This window comes from Odocoileus virginianus, chromosome 10 (genome assembly GCF_023699985.2).
Source record: "Odocoileus virginianus isolate 20LAN1187 ecotype Illinois chromosome 10, Ovbor_1.2, whole genome shotgun sequence".
Lineage (NCBI taxonomy): Eukaryota > Metazoa > Chordata > Mammalia > Artiodactyla > Cervidae > Odocoileus > Odocoileus virginianus.
In genome coordinates this window covers 38933839-38956667 of record NC_069683.1, presented here as the reverse complement: position 1 = coordinate 38956667, position 22829 = coordinate 38933839, and the positions used below count along the sequence as shown (strand labels likewise).

At 44.3% G+C, this 22829-nt stretch overlaps 1 protein-coding gene across 1 annotated transcript in view; it reads right to left on the bottom strand.

Moving 5' to 3' along the window:
• INSC (INSC spindle orientation adaptor protein) overlaps positions 1 to 22395 on the bottom strand; it is a 65992-nt gene extending 43597 nt beyond the window's left edge. Inside the window, exons 1-5 of the mRNA XM_070472869.1 lie at positions 22054 to 22395; positions 21016 to 21068; positions 19821 to 19944; positions 6435 to 6548; positions 251 to 376 (exon numbers count right to left, since the gene is read on the bottom strand). Coding sequence (XP_070328970.1) covers positions 251 to 376; positions 6435 to 6548; positions 19821 to 19944; positions 21016 to 21068; positions 22054 to 22389 — 753 coding nt within the window. The 5' untranslated portion in view covers positions 22390 to 22395. The remainder of the gene's footprint in view (positions 1 to 250; positions 377 to 6434; positions 6549 to 19820; positions 19945 to 21015; positions 21069 to 22053) is intronic.
• Between the last annotated feature and the right edge of the window lie 434 nt (positions 22396 to 22829).

Genomic DNA, 22829 nt, shown 5'->3' with positions numbered 1-22829 from the left:
TGGGCTCTCCACCCAGGAAGTGCCAACTGTCCCTCTGGGCCCTGCCTTCTCCCACCGAGCTCCTCAGCCTCTGCGCCCTTCACGTCTTCATCAACCCCAGCAGCCCCACCTGAATGATGCTGGGCAAAGGAGGGACTCAGGGGACTTGCTCCAGGAAGAGGTCCAGATGTCCACCAAGAGGTCACTTTCCCTAGCCATCCGCCCCCTCGGGAACCTCAGTCCCCATGCAGCCAGCCAGCTGCACTCTTACCTTCTCCAGCTGGTGGACCCCCTCCTCCACGCAGCAGATGGAGGCCAGCGTGCGGAGCGCCTGGGGGTAGAGGCACCGGAAAGTGTCCTGCCGGCAGACCTTGAACAGTGCGACGACCCCACCCTCCTGGCAAGGAAAAGAAAATGTCACATGATCTCACTGTGTCACCTCTCCTGGGGCTAACACCCCCTCACTCAGCTGGTGCATTTTGGGGTCTGTAGGGCGGCACAACAGCCACCCCCAAATATGCCATTTAGTCTAAGGATTGTCTGGAGCTGAAGGCAATTAAGAAGAAACAGATAAAAAAAAAAAGATATCCATCCTCCCCCTATTTGACTAAAAGCAGGACATAAATTTAAAAAGATCATTCTCCCTTTCCTCTCTACTAAGAAGGACAAGAGTTAATCACTGGAGACAACTTTAGACCCTTATCAGCCTGGATTCAGCACCAAAAGAAACTCATATAGCCAACTTCCATCTTTAGCTACTATTAGTTTGCCATATACGTGTCTTCCCACAGTTTGCCACCCCTAAAGACTCAAGAGGGCTTCCTTTGTGGCTCAGATGGTAAAGAATCTGCCTGCAATACAGGAGACCTGGGTTTGATCCCTGCGTAGGGAAGATCCCCTGGAGAAGGAAATGGCAACCCACTCCAGTATTCTTGCCTGGAGAATTCCATGGACAGAGGAGCCTGGTGGGCTATACATGTCCAAAGAGTTGGACATGACTGAGCGACTAACACTTTCACTTTCAGAGACTCAAGGTTCTCTTCCTTTGTCTTATTACATCTCTAAAAATGTATTGTTCCTTTGCTAAGATGCTGCAGAAGCCCAAGTTGTAACCAACCCTTTGAGTTACTCACCTCTGACAGTTCCCATGGGTAAGTGCAGGCCACATGCTAATAAACTAATTTTCTTTGTTAATCTGTCTTTTGTCAGCTTAATTTACAGGGCCCCAGCCAGAGAATCTAGGAAGGTAGTAGGAGCAAAGAATCCCCCGCCCCCTCGGCCCTCGCCACACCACCCCCCCCCAGATCCTACACACACACACACACACACACACACACACACACTCACATGTTCCCAAGCTCCCACACATGCTGCAGTGAAATGCCAGCTCCAGAAATAATGTCACCCTTGGTAATCTAAACTGGAAGTGAGGGGCCAGGGGAGGCACCTGTGCTGGGACCAGGCCCAACCCCAGTTAACATCGCTCCAGACGCCTGGCAACACCCTCCCAGCAGCCGCCTGGGAACGAGCCTAGAGCTGTCAGAAATAAGTTCTAGAAACAAGCCTGAGGCAGATGGAGAGAACTGAAACCGAGATGCCTCGTGCTGGTTCTCACTATGCCAGCGACCACCTGTTACTTCTCAGATCCTCCCAGCCACCATGGCAGGAACACAAAAAGGGGCTTTATTTACATCAATACTGTAATTTCTTTCCATTTGGGGGATGGGAAAAATGGAAGTCCAGATGGGTGAAATAATCACACCTCCCTCCCTAATCCACATTGGTCCTGTTTTCACTCCTTCACTCCAATTTGTAAAAGGGAAAAATATATATATAAAAACCCTTTAGAAATGATCAGCCCAGCTCTTGAGTGTGAACCTGTATTTTTCTCTTTGTGAGAGCAGTTTATGGAAACTCCCTCACCTTGTGGCGACTTCCCAGGAGTCTGGGAGGATTCTGAGAAGAGGCTGGGAGTGAGGTGCTCCTTCTAACTGGACAGATTAATTCAATAGAAATCACCGAAGCCACCTTGGCTCCCAGAGCAAAGTGAAATCACAACGATGACTTACCATGTGCCCAGGAAACTGGTGGCAACCCCATTCTGGACATCCACGTCCAGAGCAGAGGAAGCCGGCCGCCCCACATCGGGCTTCACCCTGCGTCCCCCTCTTCCCTTTCCTGAGGGCTGCGGGGGTGCCAGTAGCAGGAAAGAATACATGAACAAGTGGTCTGCACCTGGTCCTGAGGGGCACTTGCCTTTAACCGCACCACTCCTGGCTCTAACTGAGCCCATAACCCTGTTTCCTAAACTGAGAAAGACGTTACAGGAAGAAGGAGGTGGGGTCAGCAAAACTGCCATCCCATCAGATTTTTGAGAACTCTCTCCACAAAAACTATACTATGCACCAAGCACTGCTGTGTGTCCTGGGGACGCAGTAGGGAGGAACTGAAAGCATAGCGTATGAGCAACCAGAAGAAGCAGCAATGACCACTGCAGCCCAGCACAGCCTCACTGAAATGAGTCACCCCAGACCTCCCCTTCCTAGAACCCAACAAAGATAAGCTCAAAGCCCTTTGCAGTCTGAGAGTTTGGCAGCTTATCACAGCAGGGACCAAGACGAAAGTGTCCAATTCTGGAGGAGTTCAGGATTTCTGACATTTTATAATTAGCCAAGAGTGATCTCCAACTTCTATATTCCTACTTCCTTTTAGGATAGTTTATTTGGTGGGAAAAGGTCATATCTTAGGACGGGTAACTTTGTTCATGCAGCACAAAAATATTAATGGTTTATTATATGCCAGACCCTGTGCTGGGCACTGCCTCAGTCTCCATCCATAATGAGCTCATGGCCTGGCAGACAATGCTAAAAGCAGGAAGAAATCTGGGTAGGGATGCACTGAAATGAGGATGGGGTACAGGGTTAAAAGAGCACAGAGCAAGAACTCCTGACATAATCGAGGGGGGATGGCTGTAGAAGGGTCAAAGAAAAGCACTCTGATTTTAAAGCCACATCATCATTTCACTAAATGTATGCTCTAGTATGGGACAAGACACTCACCCCTCTGATTTCTTGCTCCACAATCCTTTATCCCTGCCTGCCTACCTTCCCATGGTTCCTGGGACATCTGATAAGGGTTCCACACAAAGACCTTACTCAAAGAGTCACTGACATAAAATCAAATTACTCTTTAAAGTGAGAACTGAAAACAAGAATCCCAAGGTCTCCCTAGCCTGCCTTGCTGGCCATTAATGATCTTCCACCAGATGTAAATATCTGTATACATATACGTTTACATGTGTATGCATATTTATATATTTATATTTAATCACGGATAGCATGAATATTATTTATATATGTACAGAGATAGATCGATAAAGTGATAGATATTTGCTTCTGGAGCAGACCGTGAAGAAATGATGCCAAAGCATGAGAAGCTGAGGGCCAGGATCAACGTGGCAGCCTTCCTTTGGCTCGGGAGATGCCAGCTCCAGCATAACTATATTTAAGCCTCTGCACCCATTTGCACTGGATTCTCCTTACATCTTTTCCCAAGCCTGTGAAAAATGGTCTTCTTAGCATTTTTCGCTACTAGGAGAGGAAGAGGGAAATCCCGAACCCAGACTGAGGGGATTCTGGTTCAAATCCTACTTCTGCTGCTGGGTATCTTTGGTTTAAAATGCGGTGGGGACAAGCGCATACTCAGCTGTCAGAGGTGAAGCAAGTTAAGGTTGGGAAAGGGCTGAGCACACAGCGAGGGTGGGCCTGGACAGCCACGCAGGGGTCAGGCCGTGGAAGGCACCCCGGTTAAAAGCGTGACTGATATCCTCAGGAAAGGTGTCCCAAAGGCTGGCATGCATGCCAGGGAGAAGAGGTAGGACGTGAGATGGAGCTGTTGTGGGGACCACTCTGGAGCCCCCACCCACCAAAGACTGAAAAGCAGCATTCGGCTTCGAGTAGGACTGGGAGTCGTCTGAGCTTGCAGAATTGCACTGTTGGCTGGAGCTTGTTTAATTTTATAGAAAGCTCTGGGCTCAGAGCCCAGCTGTATAATGGCATGCATTATTCAGACAGGCTCAGGATAAACTGTCATAAAGCCGGAGGAGGCCACTTGTAGGGTGTGTAGACTAGTGGAGGGAGAATAATACAGGAGTTGGGCTGGGGGGGGCTGGTAATTTGACAACACACAGGGGAGTCTTCTGGGCTCTGCACTCAGGAAGGGATGGGACTTGCCACCAGCATCACAGGGAGGACTTGGTCTATTTTCTGGTTGTCGGAGGAACCCTAGGGGATGAGAGGATAGACCTCAGACAGGTTGCCCAAACCATCTCATGGGCACAGCTCAGAGGAATGAAGGACCTGAAGATAGACACCCTGGGCCCCCAAGGAGGTGAGTGAGGAAGGTCACCGGGGGAGCTGCCCCACGTCTGTCACCAGATTGGGCACATTTCCTGAGCGTCGAAGGTAAGGATGCTCTGCAGGGCGTACCAGGGACTCCCAGCCCCCATGTCACTGTCAGGACTGGAAACCTAAAGGTGATTCTGCTGGAGGCGGAAGATGAGACTCACCACTGAATCTTCTTTCTGCTTCAAACCTCTGTCTACTCACACCCCCTCCCCAACCCCCCCAACCCCCACCTCGCCAAGGACTGGAGACAGAGGAAGGCTGAGATTAAGTCTCTGGAGTCAGCAGATCTAGTTAAAATCTCATCTGCATTCAGGGCGCATAACCCTCTCTCTGAGTCTCTGTCCCCTTATCTTAAAAATGGGAATTATGATTATAACACATCATTAGATTATCAGGAGGATCAGATGAGATGATGAAGGGAAAGCTAGCACAGTGTTTGACATATGGTAAGGATGCAGGAGATAATGAAGGTTGTGGAGGGGGGAGGAGGGCATGGGAGGATGGGGTTGAGAAGGAGGAGGCAGGCAGGAGGAAAAAGAGAGAGCCTGGCTGCTGAGAGCAAGTTCAGAACAACAAACAAGAGCATAGCTTCACTGCTAGCCAGCCAGGTTCAAATTCAGCTTGGTCACTTACTAGTGGAAATTTCTAAAGCTCCCTAGTGATGCCAATATGCATACAGGGTTGAGAACTTCTGAGTCACACTTTGGCCCAAGAAGTTGAAGGGCCAAAGACTAAACCAGAAGTCACCACTGCGGGCTTCAGGATCATGAATTCCCAGTTAGAGAGACTTGGGTTCTAATTCTGACTCCATTCTTTATCAGCTGTGTGATCTTGAGTAAGCCTCTCAAGTCATTTTCTCAACCACAGATGAGGGAAAACATGGTAACTACTTATTAGGATGGTCTTATCATTTAAAAGAAATAATGTTTGCAAGGCATTAAGCTCAGTGGAGAGTACACTCAAACATTTGTTATTGAGGTACCATACAATTCACTTCTCCCCTGAGCAAAGTTGACAAACATTTACCCTGCTGTTCTAGATTTCTATAAAGGCTTAGATCAGTGATTTCTGACAGTAGCCATGCCTCAGAAACACAGGAAGAGCTTTTTATTTTTTTAATTAATTTATTTAATTGGAGGATAATTACTTTACAATATTGTGATGGTTTTTGCCATATATCAACATGAATCAGTTATACATATAATCAGGTATACATGTGTCCCGCCCATCCTGAACCCCCCTCCCACCTCCCTCCCCACCCGATCCCTTTGGGTTGTGCCAGAGAGAGTCCTTATAAACTGGGAATAGAGTTATAGAGCTTTTTAAAATGTGGATTCCCAGGTCTTACCCCAGGACCTTGATAAACCTTGGATGGGGCAAACCAGCTGTTTTCCAAAAACTCCCTGAGGGGTTGTGATTCGGAGTGAGGACTGAGAACCACCAAGCTCAAGCATCTTCTTGTGACTGGCATCTGAAGTCTATTAGAGAACATAACTCTGCTTCCAGTTGGCTAATCATTCTATCCCCAAGGGTGATGCCATTTCTCAAGGGAAAGAAAGAATGGAGGGAGGGAGGAAAGAAGAGAGGGGGAAAAAGGAAAAAAGGAAGAGGAAGGGAGCAGGGAGGAGAGGGAAGGGAAGCAGGAAGGAAGAAAGGAGGAAAGGAAGAAAGAAAGGCAAACATAAAACAAAGACCTTAGTGAGGTCCTAGGGCTACCGACTGCCTACCTTTGCTCTAAGCATTTGGACTTCAAGTTGAGGGGCAAATTGACGGTGAGTCTAATGAATTACAGCACCCATCATAACCGAAAAAAAAAACCCACAGTCTTTCTCAATTTTGTCTTTTCCTCAGGCAGTATTTCAGTGACAGCAGGCATTTTTAAGATCCAGCCAAGAACCTAAGTTGGAAGATAACGATTGGTTTGGATTTGTTAAGATATGTGAAGATGGGGGAGGAGAGTTGATACTTAGGGCAGAAAGAAGCTGTCCCCACTGAACTAGCTTCCTCACACTCACCCGAGGCCTATTACCTTGGCCCCAGGAAGCTCACCTTAGCTATGATGCGGCACAAGGGAGCCCCCTCCTGGGTGAGGCTGAACAGGTTCCCCGTGGTGGACTCTGTGGTGTAGATATTGTCCGAGGCATCGATTTTTCTCACCAGCGCCTAAGAAACGAAAGCAAAGTCTGATGGTCACTCACTCATCTACCCTCTGTGCATCTTTCTAATGGAATACCAGTAGGTCGACACTCCTAAGAGCCCCCTGAAATCTGTAATCCCACCCCATCTCTACTACCCCACCACAGGGGTGATGAGGTTCTAACTTTGGAAAAGACATGAATCAGGATGAGGTCTGAGCTGTTTGAGAAACAGCCCCATTGGGGCAGAGACAACCAATGCACCCTGCTCCAGTGGATCAGAAAATCAGCTTTCATCACTGATAGTCTCAGCAAGTACCTTTTTGCTATTCTACTGGCTCCTAATGAGAACAGAAACCATTGGTTAAATAAACAAACCATCAAGTTGCAAACCAATGGGTTGCTACACAGTTGGCCAAAGAAGCTGCTCGGTTTGGATGTCGTAAGCTCATGCAAAGTCCAGCTGGATAATGGGTTCAGGGGATGAGTCAAGAGAAGCGTTCTTCCCTGCAGTAGCTTCCTGCTCAGGGGACACTTGCCTTAGGTGGACAGCCAGGCCAACATAGCAACCGGGGGTCCTGTCGAAGAGTGGGTCACTCAGTGAGGAATGCCACTGATGAAGACTGAAGGGTCTAGGGCTGGCGGTGAGAGGGCTGGGAATGACTAAGCACAGGACCCCAGGAGACTCAGAAGAGGAGCAAATGGAAAATTCGTCAACAAATGAGATATGGAGATTATTCCTAGCAGAGTTTAGCTTATTTCTGGGAAAAAGCTTTTCATGTAACCTGAAACCACTTCATAATCAGTCGTTTGTTTTGAAGCATGTGGTTCATCAATTATAAATGACTCTTACCTGCTAATTAATGTTCATTGCTTGAGTTTCTCCTGGGAGGTGTGGAGGCAGAGACTGGGGAGACTTGCCTTTGGGGTCCTCATGCGAGAAAGTAGGGCTTCTGGGAAGCCACTTGTGTGGTTTCAGTTGCTGTGTTAATTTTAAAATGTTGAAATAGACTTGTTTCTAATTAACCCTGGTGTTACAGAAAAGACACATAGGAAACCAGGAGATTCAATTTCCAGTGCCAGCTTGCCTTTTTTAACACACTATGCTGATGAGGAAGTATGTAAAGTATGTAAGGGTTAAAAGCATGGACTCTGGAGTCAAACCGCCTGGGTTCAAATCCTGGCTTTGCCAGTTCTAAGTGCCCTAGAGATAATTCAACCCTTCCACACCTCAGTTTCCTCATGGGTAAGACGGTGGAAATAACAGTGTCTATCTCTTCTGGTGGTTCTACCCATCTCTTACAGTTGCTCATATATATAAAGAACTTACAAAGGTATCTGGCATACAGAAGCAAAATAAAGTCCTTAGCAGTTATTATCTTGTGATATTGGGCAGTTGAGACAAACTACCTAGGCCTCAATTTCCCTATTTGTAAAATTATTTAAATTAAAGGGGTTTGAAGCTCAAGGAAATAGCTCTTCCCTTTTTCTTCTTTATTCAAACTCAGAATTCTTCACACATAGCAATATGCTAATCTTCTGCATACACCAGTCTAAGATTAAGTGTATAATTAATCTATCGACACATTAAACATAAAACTTATTACCTAAGATTGGGTAGATGCCTCTTATAAGATATCTAACAAAAGGTAAAATTAATAACTAGGATTTGCACTGCAAATCTCTGTAGCAAATGTACTTCCTAGACTCATTCCCCATCGTTACCACAAGCAGTTACGTAAGCGCTATCAGTGCTAACATGAAAATGCAGATTTCATATATTGGGGTCCTGTACCTAAATCAGAATTACCTAATGTTCCTGATTAGTGTTTGCACTCGAAGTAGATAGCATTACGCTAAATTTATTCAAAACCAATGTCTTTTGCAATCATCTGCTGCTATCAGACCATTTATGTCTGAGGATAATTTCTTACCAACGTCTATAGTCACATATACCATAATTACACCTCAGCTCTCTCAGTGAGTCAGCTCTCTGACAATGAAAAGTTGTGAGCATCCTTTTCACAAGGATAAATTTGGAAAGATAAAAGATCAAAGGCTCCACTGAATCATCAAGGCTCTGAGTATCGAATGTGTCAGAGCTGGAAGGCGTCAGAGCCAGAAGGGCTCTCGAGAGTTTTATGCAAGATTTCCTTCCGAGCTGAGAAAAACTGAGACACAGAAATCAGACCAAGGTTAATTACACATGTGGTACATGATAGAGTTAGGCCTTACCCCCTGTAAATCTGACTTCCTACTTGCCAAAGTCAGTGAATCCATGTCCCCCAGTGCCAGCAGGACCTCCTGGGGACTAGAGGAGATGGAAGTCTCAAGGCAAGGAGAAAATCCAGCCTCAAGAGCAGCTCTCACCAAACCGCAGCATGCTTGCATTAGCACCTACAATGCTCTACCCTGTGACGGCCAGAGCTGCTCCATGCAGCCGGCAGAGCTGACTGAAAGCCCCACCAGCTGCCCTGGTAGACCCACCAGCGTGTTCCTGCAGGGGGCACGCAGCCCCACGAGCTACTCCCAGCTGTGACTCAGCGCAGCAGGGGCCCCACTGCGGACCCGAGACGGCCAGCAGGGAGCTTCACTAACAGGTGACTTTAGCTTGAAAAGCCCATCTCTTCCTACTCCATTTCGTCCATCTCCATTTCCTTTCTCAGCTGTCAGACTTGCAGTTTTTCCACTGCCTCCTCCTGCTTTCTTCCCTTTATCTTTCACAGACGTTTCTTATCAAATCTTATCTTGGTGTCAGTTTCAAACCAACACAGTCTATAAAATCAAGTTTTTTCAAGTAATCCAGGAGGAAAGAGAAAGTGTCAAAAATATGCTTCACCCTCTATCATGAGAAGAGTGGTGCAACAATGAAAACAAGATAAAGAAAGATAAACTGATTAAACTGAATGATAGAATTTTTTTAAGACAGTTTAGGCAGATATGAAACAAAAAGGAAGATCTTGAAGAACAGGAGAAAGATTTTTTTAAAAAAGGGTTTAGGAGATGCATACAATATAACTACCCTAAATAAAAATGGTAAAAGGGTGGGGGGTATTTTTTAATTTTCCATCAGAAAGAGTGACTGCAGTCCAGTGAAATTTATTAGGAAGAGTAAACTCTCAAAAATCAGCCTGGAATAAGTTTCTCAGATGGAGGAAGGAAATATTGTGAAGCCTCTTTCAAAGGTTCAGAGACAGACTCCATAGATACAGTTAGGGCAGCCGAGCCGTGCAAAGGGGTGACATAAACGCAAGAAGATTAAAGATGGCCACAAATTCTTTTTCTACTCCTCCTACAGAGAGGTGGGTTCTAATGTCCCTGCCTTTTGAATCTGGGCTGGTCTTGGTAATTTGCTTGACCAACAGGAGGCAGCACTTGGTAGAAGTAACATTTCAGGATTTCCAACGCTAGGTCATCAGAAACCCTGATGATGCCACTCAGGCTTCTTGGAACATTCTTTTCAGAGTCCTAAGCTACCAGGTAAGAAGTTTAATGGGGCTTCCCAGGTGGTAGAGTGGTAAAGAATCTGCCTGCCAATGCAGGAGACATGATTCTGATCCCTGGCTACAGTCCATGGAGTTGCAAAGAGTCAGACTTGACTGAACAACTGATCACACAAGAAGTTTGATAACTCTGAGACGGCCATGCTAGAGATGCTGTGTGCCATGTGTTGGACTCCTGATCAATACTTTCAACTGAGACCAGCTTTTCAACCACTGCCTCCAAAGCACCATATGCATGAGGAACCTTTCTAAGACTCTCTAAACCATTAGCCAGCTGAATATCCCCAAGTAATTACCTCTATCTATGGCACAAGGAGCAGAAAAATTACTCAGCCAAGCTCAAAATTCTTGACCCTTAAAATTGTGAGATGTAAACAAAATTGTTGTTGGGGTTGTTTGTTACATGTTAATAGAGTTCTGGAACACAGGAGAAAAGTACAGACATTAGCACAAAAGAGTCAAAAGATCACGAGATAAATTGCAAGGGAAAATATTTTAAAATAAAGATATAGTACTACTGCCTGTGCCCAAGAGAACATTTTGGAGAAATGCATGAATTAGGACTTGAAGAAAGGCACAGAAAGATTGGACATGCTAAACAGGAGACAAAGGAAATAATAACTGAACTCAGGCTTGGATTAGCTAGTGGTCTACTGGGAAAATATCTCCTGGCTGTAAATATCCAGTTTAGAGAGACAAAAATGGATAAGATCACTTAGAACCAGAGGTCTGGGGCAGACCCAGACCTTAACTGATTTTATTTCTCACAATAAGGGAAATCCTAAAATCTAAAAGAATATTTTTAGAAAACAAAAGAGTGTGCCAGAAAGGAAAGAGAAGTGAAAGTGGGAAGGCTGCTCAGATCCAGCAAATAGGGCTCATTCTATGAATTAAGTTAGGAGAGAGACCCAGGGCAAATAAGAGCAGTGCAAATGGTAAGAAAATCACTGAGTCTTCCTGAAATGAGTGGGGGATTAACAGAGGAGAGAGAAAACTGCAGACATAATTCATTACTGGGGGGAGAAAAATAAAGATGTAGCAGAAAAACATTGTTTAAGACTAAAATATTCAAAAGCTTTGGGAAGTCAATGTTCTGAGAAGCAAATGGCGGAAGGAAGCTTCTCACTAGGCCCATAGGCACCAGACTTCAGGAGCATCACAAGAAAACCCAAGATGACAGGGTCTTAAGGCCAAAGTGATTCTTAGCAAGAGGCAGAGACAATGGCCATCGTATTATAGAACTAGGGTGTCTGTATATCCTATGTCAATTTTTTTTTTCTCATTTAGCCCTAAAAGAATTTTTTAAAATATATGTCCCCTGTAAATTTTTAATTTGACAGGTAAGTTTTTCATCATAACTTTCAAGAACAAATTTGGAAATGATGTGATTTCCAGCAGACTATAAATAGTGACATAAAGCAAAATGATTGCATTACTCTTTTAGATGTATTCCATGAAATCGATATACCAAAATTTGATACTATCATCATGTTTAAAAATACATGAGTAATCTCTTTAACATGTGACCGTTTTGCATCTTTTCATTTTAAAATTTACATTCCCATTCCATTTCTCCCTCAGAATTTTTTCTTAATGTAATACATTTAAGTTTCAAAGTATTTTACTCATCACCCTTATCAGGCTTATCATTGAAATCTGAAATCTTCTTTTATTTCTTTGACTATAAGGCTCTAAGTGTTTAAAAATGATCTCTTCTTAGTTGAGTTAGTGTTATAGTTATCATCAATACAATTGGTCAATGCAACATAGATGATAAATTTTGAAATATAGTAATAAATCATAAAAATTAGCATTTTATCATAACTATATCTCCTAATGAGATAAATAAGGCTTTGCAAACTTTTTAAGCTTTCTAATTCATTTATCCATGATTAAATATTGACTTAATAATATAAATCCTGAAAAATCTTGTTTCTATAAATCAAATGAAAAGAGGAATGGGAGCAGTTTGTATGGACAAGTTGTTCACCCTTTGAGCGAATTCTGAGCTATGTAATCACAGCGATCTATCATCAAACACTATTTTTAATGATCTGCCAGCTGATAATGCCTATAAATTTGTAAAAGCAAAAACTGGAAACCATTTGACTTGAAAAAGTATTTCTTACCCAATCATTAGATTCATTCATTCACTTATCTCAATTTCTGGGAAGAAATCCAGAAGTACTTTACCAAGACATATCAAATAACTCTTAATTATACCCACTACTCTTTCACCTAGAGCACCTTGGATTATCCAAATTATTCAGAGAGGATTAAGAAAAATCAAAATATTATTAATTTCATCACCAATACAATTTTAATCAAATATTTTTGTGTTTTTCAAATATGTTTTATAAGAAGTTTGAATCTGCAGCTTTTGTTTATTTAATATATGGAAAATACCCACCCTATGACCTAATTGGCAAAAACTGTTCTTAAGCCAACCCAATCAGCCAAGTCAACTTAGCTTTTTCTCAATACAGACCTGATTTCATTTTTAATTAAAAAATTTTAATATGTGTTCCAAGAAATGCTAAAAATGCTGACAAATAATTATGGAAATCATTTTATAAGGGAAAATGCTAAAAACTGTCAATATTAAAATAATGTAGACTTAAAATAAAATTTGATTTAGTTGTATATGTTCTAAAGCCAAGATGAAACAATCTATTAAACTTTTCAAAATGCAAAGTAATACATAGCTTACACTGTAAATTAATTATAAATCTGGAAATATAAAAGGCACTGTAAATTAATTATAAATCTAGAAATATAAAAGGCACTGTATTCCTTCAGTAAATATATGCATTTATGTATTGAACTTTTTGTGTTTATTTCAAGGAATAATTAAATAAGATCCGAGAATAAAAATATCTGAAATCATTTGACTGTTTTTAGTAGTTCTTATGATCAATTTTTCCTATGTGTTTAAAGAAGAAGAAAAGTATTTATGCTTAAATCTAATTAGTCCAGCTGCCAGAAATTAATTATATCTCTTGCTAACAGGAAGTAGAAATTAATGTAAATATTTCACAAAGTGTTTAGACTAAATAGTCTAACTGCTGCCTTAAATAATATGCATCAAATCTGAAAAGAAAAATCATGCAAAACTTGTATCTGTGAATTTGATCCAGTATATCTTGAAAAATGTGGTCTTTCTCAAAAATATTTCAATTACATTTAAAAGAATCATCATTAACCTTTAAAGTCTTTGGTTCTTTAAAGATACTTTTCTTTCCAGCTAATGACATCTCTTAGAGCTGAGCATAAGATAGAGCTGAAAGGAACTGCTTGCATTTAAAAAGTACCCCTAAAGGCATTTTTAGTGTTTGATTTGGCCTACCTGTGCTGTCTTTGCTTGTCTAAGGAGAATATCCCTCAAGAGCTCTGAGCAATTTGAGAATAAATGGCAACGGGATAAGATGGGCTTTCCTGGTGGCTCAGACTGTGAAGAATCTGCCTGCAATGCAGGAGACCAGGGTTCGATCCCTGGATCAGGAAGATCCCCAGGAGAAGGAAATAGCAACCAGCTCCAGTGTTCATGCCTGGAGAACTCTATGGACAGAGGAGCCTAGCAGGCTACAGTTCATGGAGATGCAACAAGTCGGACATGACTCAGCGACTCACACACACACAGGCACACACACACACACACTCTACCATTCTACCACATTTCTAGATTCAGAAAATTCTCACACTGGGAAAAATACACAATTTCTAATGCTTTTCTCAACAGAAATATTAAACACGGAAATGCATGGAAGCCTAAAGATCTATGGTTCATGAATATAGGTTTCTTTTTTGTTTGTTCTCCTCACTCCCACTCCAAGGTTTTTGCTAAAAAGTGGAGGGGGGGTGGCGTGTCAATGCACTATAAGTTTTGGGATGAGTGAGGGGTAAGCCTTTCTTTCGAAAAATAATAGAAGGGCTACTAAAAACTACGTATTATTGGGTTGTTTTTAAGAAAGAAAACAAATGAAAATTGAAGATCTAGAAATTGATTTCCTTAAAAATACGTGTGCTAGCACTTCTCCTAGGAAATCTTTGGGAACGCAGAGGATGCAATGCATCCGAAGTGGTAGGTCCCAGGCTCAACCACTTCAAGAAGCCCAAATCAAAGCAGCCTGGAGCGGCAGAAACACAATGTTTACAGGAGAGCCTGAAATTAACAAATGCTGAAAACACTGGATGGGGAAGAATACAAATCGGGCAAGCCCTTGAGGAGGAATTACAGACACCTGGCTTTGCACGAAGAAGAAATATATCACATACCCTTCCATGAAAAGGAGACACTTTCCTCCCAAATATGGTAACCATCATATCATGATTAACCTGTGGTTAATCATTTCCTCCAGTGAATGTATGCTCAGGAATCCTTGTGGACTATGGACGGCTGAAATAGTTGTCCTGTTGCATATGCAACCAAGACGGTACCTGTCATCTACCCTCCTTCTCTCAACCACAGATGAGTGCCTATTAAGGTCTCCGGCAACCCTAAAGACAGTCTTGGGACTACATGCTGACTGGAATTCCCACCCTAAGGGTTGAGGATTGGCCTGTGTTAACTTTCTGTGAGTATAGCAGCAATGCTGTAATACAGTGTATGCAAGGTACCAACTCTTTGGGTTTTTTCAAGTATCGTGGGGAAAGACCAGTACAAATCAAAAAGCCCTGCAGAAATCCTTCCTGTTTCTGGGGAAACAGCCTGGACTGTAGTTACCCAGGGAAACATAATTTCATGCACACACACTGGGATGAGACCCTCCTGACTAGGATGAGCAGAATAAGAAAATTAAAGAGAATCCTATTAATCTAAGAACTGGGGACTTTGAATTATTCCTAAGAGTAAAAGGATTCAGCTTTCAGGTTTTTTTCTTTCACTTTATTCTTTCCCAGGGAACTTTAAAATGAGATAGAAGACCATTTTAAAATTTTGAACATCCTGATAGTTCTCCTCCTGGCAATTATGTTTGGATTACCTTTACCTTGCTGTCGAATCGCACTGCAGCCTCTGATTACCTATACTAGGCACCATAGCCGAGCAAAATCTAAGAGTGGGAAAAAGAACAGGAAAGCAAATTATGACCTTTAGTTACAAAATCTTACAGTCAATTTAAGGAATGTAGTATTTTGAGTCATTTCCAAGTTTAAATTGCCCACTGGGATTCCAAAGGAGTAGAGTTTGTTATCTGGGGGGGATAGCTTCCTGAAGGTGGGAAAAGATGGCTTCATAGGGAGCTGACCTCCTCCTCCAAAGGGCCCAGGATACCCTTGCCTGACCACTGGTGGATGGATGAGATCAATAAGGCTACAGGACAAGAACTGTGAACACTCAGGCGTGATGCTTGGTCCCCAGTCCTCCTGCTCTGCTAGGGAGGGGTTTCAGCAACACCACTTCTGCTGGCCTCACTCCCTGCCCCTCCATGTCACTTGCCAAGAAGGTAGGGATGCATTAGTGAGTTTGGAAAAAGGAACCGGGTATATTCAGCTTGGCGCCTGCCTCTCTTCTCTTAGGAAGCATCCCTCTGACCTGACCTTTGCCACAAGATACATACTTATGGTTCAGGTGAGGTCTGAGGTTGCCCAGGTCTGCCTGGTACTGGGAGGGGAAACTTAGCGGTGAGATGAAGTTTTAAGTTCACGCAGCCACAGAGTCAGAGAGAAACACACGAACCAGTTTTGTTAGAATAAAGGTGATATTTTAAACTAAAATAAATATTGATTGATGGGATGAATATAAAACATCTATCCACATGAAGCTGAGTTAAGAAATTTAAAGGCACAGGTGAGAGGTGATCTATTCAATAGAGTCCCCTAGAAGTCGTCTTCAAGTAAATCAACTTCTGTTAAGTCTCTTCCTCTTACCTCCCACACAGCTAATCCTTTAAGCCAAGAAAGTCTAATCCTTAATACTCATTAATTTTCCATTGGTGACTCCTAACAGGTAAGCCTTAAATTTCTATGCCCACCAAGTAGTTCAATTATCTCAATAAATAATTAGTAATTAGGTGATTAGGAGGCTCTTTTTAGCAAAGCCTGTTGTTAGTTTCTCTTAAGGTAGCTGGGTCTCTAGTGAGTAAAGCTACAGACACAATCAGCAGAGTGCCACCAACTAGCCCTGTGCTGTCTTATTTAACGCCGACAACAACCCACTGTCGAGATGAGAAATTGAGCAAAGTAAGTAACTGGCTCAAAGTCTGCAGATCCAGTAAGCAGCACAGTCAGGATGTGAACCCTGATATGCCTCCAAATGCCATGCTCCTACTACTCCACAAGGCTCACATTCATAGATGTATATGCTATCAAGATCAGAAGAAACCTTGCAAGTCATTAAATTCAACCTCCATCTACTGCCAATGTCCTTCCTGGCATGACTCAGTGATCGCCAGTTCCTAAGGCAGACCTTTCTCTATGGGGCAGCCCTATTGCTTTGCCAACTTCCTTTTTTCATGGAATGTCCTATAAATTCACTTCTTCTCTTTGGAGGTAACAGAGTGTCCATTCTTAGATTAAGCATCCCAGCTCCTCCACCCAGTCCCCATATATCTTAATCTTTGGCCTGTCCTCATCCTTCTAGGGACCTCCCTAAGCACAATCGTTGGCAAACACATCTAGGATCTGGAGCTTGACATAACATTCCAGGATGGAGCAGACCAATGCAAACTAGTGCTGGGTTACCACTGCCCTGTTTACAAGCACCATTCTACCATGCATTGTGATTTGTGGTGGAAAGAGCACTGTTTCTCTGCTTATGAGCCTATGTGGCTCCCTTGTGCACAAAAGGAACTTTCCCAAACTGCATTTCCTGAAACACCAGTACCCCAGAATAAGTGAATGGGTACTTTAAGAATAAAAAAAGATCTGTAACTGTGTAAGTTTGGAGCACACTGCTTAACATTCACACATTAATAAATCTTTATTGGATGCCTACTGTGAGCAGGTATGTATTAGTGAACAGAAAAAACCAAAATCCTTGTTTATGGGAACAACAGGTCAGACAAGAAATACTATGAATATGTGAGGACCTTTAAGAAGACTCACAATAGCATGTCATAAGAGAAATCCTGATACAAAGAAATAAACTTAATTTTAATTATGTCAAGTGATAAAGAATAAAGAATCCGCCTGCAATGCCAGAGACATGGGTGTGACCCCTGGATTGGGAAGATCCCCTGAGGGAGAAAATGGCAACCCATTCCAGTATTTTTTACTGGGAAATCCCATGGACAGAGGAGCCTGGCTGGGGCCCTATGGGGGCCCATGGGGTCACAAGAGTCAGACACAACTTAGCAACTAATAACAACTGCAAGCATAGAATCCTAACTTATAGAGAACAGTATTTTAGTCACCTCTTCAGGAAACACATGCTCACAACACTGAACACAGATTATCCTGCCTTCAGGTGGTGTATCTTTTTATGTCACCACTGTCCTGTATGGAAACTTTCTAATGTAAAAAGAAGCTAAAGATCAGCCAAGAAATATTATGAGCACAGCAAGCTCAGCCCATAGGAGGGATTAGAGGACACCATGGGACCTGCGGGAAGGAAGGGAGGAGTTGTCAGGAAACTAACAAATACACAGAGGAATGGAGGGCAGACATTGCCCCCTCCACCAGGGGAGGGGGGTCAATGAGGGACTCAGTTCTAAGACAGGAGCAGTGGATCCAACAGCTCTCAGGCTGAGCATCAGTGATGCAGGTGGGCAGATCTGAGGACGGGGCAGGATTTAGGCAGGGAAGCAGAAGGGTTACCAAGTCCAAAACTAGCAGCACAGTCTATGAATCTGAGACAAGGTGCTGGAAGGAATTTTATTCGGAAGGAAGGGATTTTATTGGGGAGCGGCTGACTGAGAAGATGGCAGAGTAGCACTGAAAAGGTGCCTGGTTGTCGGGTTCTTTTATGAACCAGAGATGGGAAGGGGCTGAGGAAACAGTAAAAAGACTATTCAATCCTAGCAAATGTTCCCTAGAATGGGCAAGCCTCAGGCAGGGGAATGTGTTAGTTTCAATTCCTTACAGTCAGGCAGCTCAGGTTATCTCCCTGAGGCAGGTCATTATGTATGTTTATAATAACAAGAGCGGTAGGATGAGGGTTAAAGTCACAGAAGCAGATTCAGCATAAATTCAAAATTAAGCCTTCATGGGTTACCGAAGCACCAGACCAGGAATTCCACCTCAACAAGGTCAGGTTGAGGAAAAACAGAATGGATCCAGGTGCCCCGGGAAATCAGATACGTAGTCCACAATGCCCAAGTTGGTTCCTGACAGCCTAAGGAGCTTTTCTGCAGGATTCTGTGATCTAGAGCATCAAAAAGACATCCCGCCCTTTGCCTGCTAGTAGAAACAGCTAAGGACCGACTACTTGGCAAACCCTGCTGGCTTCTGTTCACAACCCAACAGGACTCTTCCACTTCAGCCCTTTTAAGTGAACCTGGTACTGCCAGGCAAAAGAGTGTCAAAATGGCATAAAAAGCATCAACAGGCACCTGTGCTCCTGCTCAGACGTTCCTCCAGGCTCCCCTCATCTCTACCACTGACTTCAATACCCCTGCTCATCACGTCTCCAACTTCTTCACCCACTTTAGCTCCCATGTTCCAGGGGGTCCCTTCGGACTTGATGGTTCTTGATGGTTCCATCTGGGACAGCGGCCCCAGCTGGAACTACTACCTGACCGTACATGCGACTGTCAGCATTTGCTCATCAGCTTTAAGCACCAGAGCCCCGGTCCTTCCTTCTCCTTGTCCCAGGCTCTGGGGACAGGGAGAGCGAACTTCACAGACCCTTCTGGGTTGGGAGGGCGAGGTTGCACAGGGCCAGCTACCCTGACCAGCAAGTGAGCCAGATCAGAAGGGCCTGTGCTGTGTGCAAAATGAGCCAGACACACAGGAAAAAGAGAAAGGACATGCTGGGTTAGGTAAAAAGGCTGCGTTTGGAGAGAAGCCGACATGGGAAGGGATTTGTTATTTGTGGAAAGCTTTTACTTGATGGTGGGAAAAGAATGGCAAATATGTAACACAATATTTCTGTAACTATAAATAACATGTAAATACCTTGGCTAATGAAAACCGTATGGAATCAGCTTTTCTGGGAGGCTTTTAAAATAGGAAAAGGCAAGAGAAGGAAATAACACATATTTAACCTATACTCTGTGCTAAGTGCTTTTCAAATATTGTTTACTTAGTCCTCTCACTTTTCTTCTGGGGAAGATTTTCACTTTGTAGATGAGGAAAGTGAGGCTACAAGATGAAGGAACTTGACCAAGGTCTCACGGTGAACCACAATGTGAAAGTAGATCTGTCAGGTTCCAAAGCCTACGTTCTTTCTGGGATCAAGCACCAGACTGCCTGAAGGCAGGAGCTAGACTATCTGACCTTTCTAGATTCTTCTCTACTGCCAGGATATCCAGAATTGACTTGTTCCCTGCAGGTGCCTTAAGTCTTTGGGAACAATAAAGATTCATTTTGTGCACTGTGAACAATAACTCAACAGAGATTTAAGGTGGTGGGAGCAATACTGAAAGTACAATTAGGAGATGGTGAACTCTGCCACCGCCTTGCTGTGTGACCTTAGGTCAGTTTCTGCCCTCTCTGGGTTCCAATTTTCACATCTGGAAAATGCAGAGCTGGGCTAGGTGCTCAGCGAGCCTCTGCCAAGCTCTGACAGTCCAGTCTCCAAGGTGCTGGAATTCACGTTGGCAATCTGAGAAGGATGGCCCCCAAGAAAGGCCACTCCGGAGCTTCCCCAGGCCTTGCAGACCCGCTCGGCCCTCCTCTGCTGCCCAGCCAGCACTGACCTGCACCTCCCGGGTCAGGGCCAGCTCCAGCAGCTGGCCAAAGTGCTCGCCCAGAGTGCTCAGGGTCTCGCTCACACAGGCCTTCATCGACTTCAGGATGTGCTCATTCTCCACCTGGAGGCACCTAGGGAAAGAAACCTTCGATGGGTCACCAGAAGGGGCAGGCGGTTAGCCCAGAGCCATTTCCGGGGCCAAATCTGGGCCTGTAGCAGGCCTGGTGGTGGTGCAAGTGGCCTGGGAAGAGGCTATCAGCTCCAGGGGAGTCAGAAATGGAAGTATTCCAAGACTGGCTCATCCTCTGGCTTCCGAGCGTTCCGAGAAGAGCTGGCCTAAAATGGGAGCTAACAGGGCAAGTCACCAGGAAGAAAGGCCACCCAAAGGTGGCTAAATCCATACCTCTGGGCTTCTCCCTGGGAGAATCAACCATCAGTGTCTAGGGATGGGTGATGAGAGCTGCAGAGGAGGGATGCTGGTGTGCCGTGCCCACTCTGAAGGTGTGTTGCGATGCCTGTGTCCCTTTAAGAAATGGCTGCCTGCAGCGGTGCAGACAGGAGCCTTGAGGATTTTCTCCTCACCCAGGGAGATCAAGATTAAAACCACCTTAAGGCCTGAGAATGTTTCACGCTGGAAGTCCGAAGAGCCCACCCAGCCCTAGGAATGTCAAGTTCCAGGTTTTTCTTCTAGGGCCTGGGGGCTGTAAAGCATGAGGGAGAGTGTCAACACACTCTTGGGCGTGCAAACAGACCAAGCTAAGTGTGCGTATGTGTCTGAGTGTCGTCGTGTGTTTATGTATGTGAGATATGGAGAAGGTGTGAGTGTACTCCTGTGATTGTGTGGGTGGTCAGTGCGGATGTCAGGATAAGCTGTGTCTGCTTTCACTTCGCCTGACCATGGAGATCAGGGGGCTTCTCAAAGCTGTGGGAAACCTTTTCTTGCTACCAACCCTCATGAATCCTCTTTCTTCCTATGGCCAGGCCTCTCCTCTGCCTTTTACATTCTCCCATGCCTGAAAGTGGAGCAGAAAATCCCCAGGGAGTCTCTTAAGGTTGCTGCTAGAAGTCAGCAAAAGGAAGCTCCCAGGCCACCACCAGCCCTCCCCAGCCCCACTGTTCCCATGGAAGGAGACAGACGCCAGCGCCTTCCTCTGCCTAAGGATGGCAGACGCAGTCCAGATTCACCCAGGGGCCAGATTTACCTCTCTGTGACCGCTGACAGCTCTGAACACTTCTCCATTAGCAGCTTCTCAATCTGCAGAAAAATAGATCAATTTTATTCAATTCAATAAGCATTGGTCGAAGACCAACTGCTGAGCTGGACGCTCTGGGGCATAAAGATGAAGAATCAAATCATCCGATTTGGAAAACAGGCACATAAACTACAACTGTGCGAAATGGATGGCAACAGAGTTCATCATCAGCTGCTCTGGGAGCTCAAGGAAAGAAAACTGAGTGATTAAGTATGCTGGGGGATCTGGGAAGTCTCAGAGAGGAAGGGGCATTTGAGCTGGGTTTCAAAGAGTGAAGAGAAGTTTACTGTGCAATGAGGGGCAAGGAAAAGGGTAGGGAACTAAGGTGCAAAGTGATGCCAGAGGAAACAGAAATAAAGGGGGATTTTCAATGGCTCACTTTGGACCTGAAGAAGATTCAGAATCATGGGCTTTGAAATTAGAAAGCTGTAGGTTGAATCCCATTTATACCATTCACTGCATAACTTTGGGCAAGTTACTTAGACTCTCTGAGTTTCTATTTCCACATTTATAAAATGAGGACAATAATACTAGCTAATATTTTTAATTAATTTAATTAGAACTCAGTCATCACAACAAATCTATGAAATAAATTCTATGATTATACTCATTAGGATGATGGAACTGGGGCACAGAGAAGTAACTTGCTGAGGTCACACAGCAGACAGAGCTGAAATTTGAACCCAGGGAGTCTGGCATTAAAGTGGGTATATTTAACCATTTCAGTGTCTTGCACTGTGGCCTCACAAGTTATGTTGGCCTCACAGATTGTATAAGTTAAATGAGATGTGTATAAAAACATCTAGCACAATTCCTAGCACAAAGCAGATACTCAGTAAAGGTCCTCACTGTCTTCCGCTGCTTCACTGGACGGGGAGGAAGTTCCCAGGGGCAGGAAGACTTCAGACTCTAAGCAATTCAGACCCACTCTTTTAAAAGACACTCCCAGTTCCGAGTGCCCACCCGTGCCCAGGCCAGGCAACCGACCTGGCCCATCTCCTGCGAGGAGTTCCTGCTGACAGCGCTGTACTCGCTGACCATGGAGCGGGCGTGGCAGGTCAGACGCACGCTCATGCTGTGGACCCGCGCCCAGCGGTCCTGGGCCAGCTTCTGCCCGATCCTGCGCAACTCAGTGCTGATGACCCAGCCCCGCTTGAGCAGCAGCTGCAGAGGGTCTCCAGGGCCAGGGCCACCTGCCAGGATGAGGTCACCCTGTGCATCCTCCTCCAGGCTGATGGGCTTCGCCTGCAGGACACACATGCACTCACACTCCGTCATGAGCTTCAGGTCCTCCATCCAGCGCTGGACCGAGTCCACTTGCATAAGGTGCTGCCTGCAACCAGGGAACAGCATCAGGACGGCTATTAGCCCTCCTCAAGTTCCAACAGTTTCAATCCCAAGCCATCTGATGTTTCCTAAACACCTACTCTGTGGTCATCACTGTTACTTGCATTCACTTACCTTAAAATTCTTGTTCCTCATTATGCCCATCTTACAGATAATAAGATGTTTTGAGGGCAGATGACCAGACAAACCAGGTCATGAAGTCTGACAGAGTAACAGATAATCTTTACAATAAGAAGAAAGCAGAAAAACCCTAAGTATCAAATACTGGTTATGTCAAATAAGCTATAGTACAGCGACATAGTTATATAATGTGAACCTATTTAAAATAATGCTTTCCAAAAGTTTATAGCATTAATAAACACAAAGTATGCAATCAGTATGTAGAAATGTAAACACAACTATTATAACTATGCTAA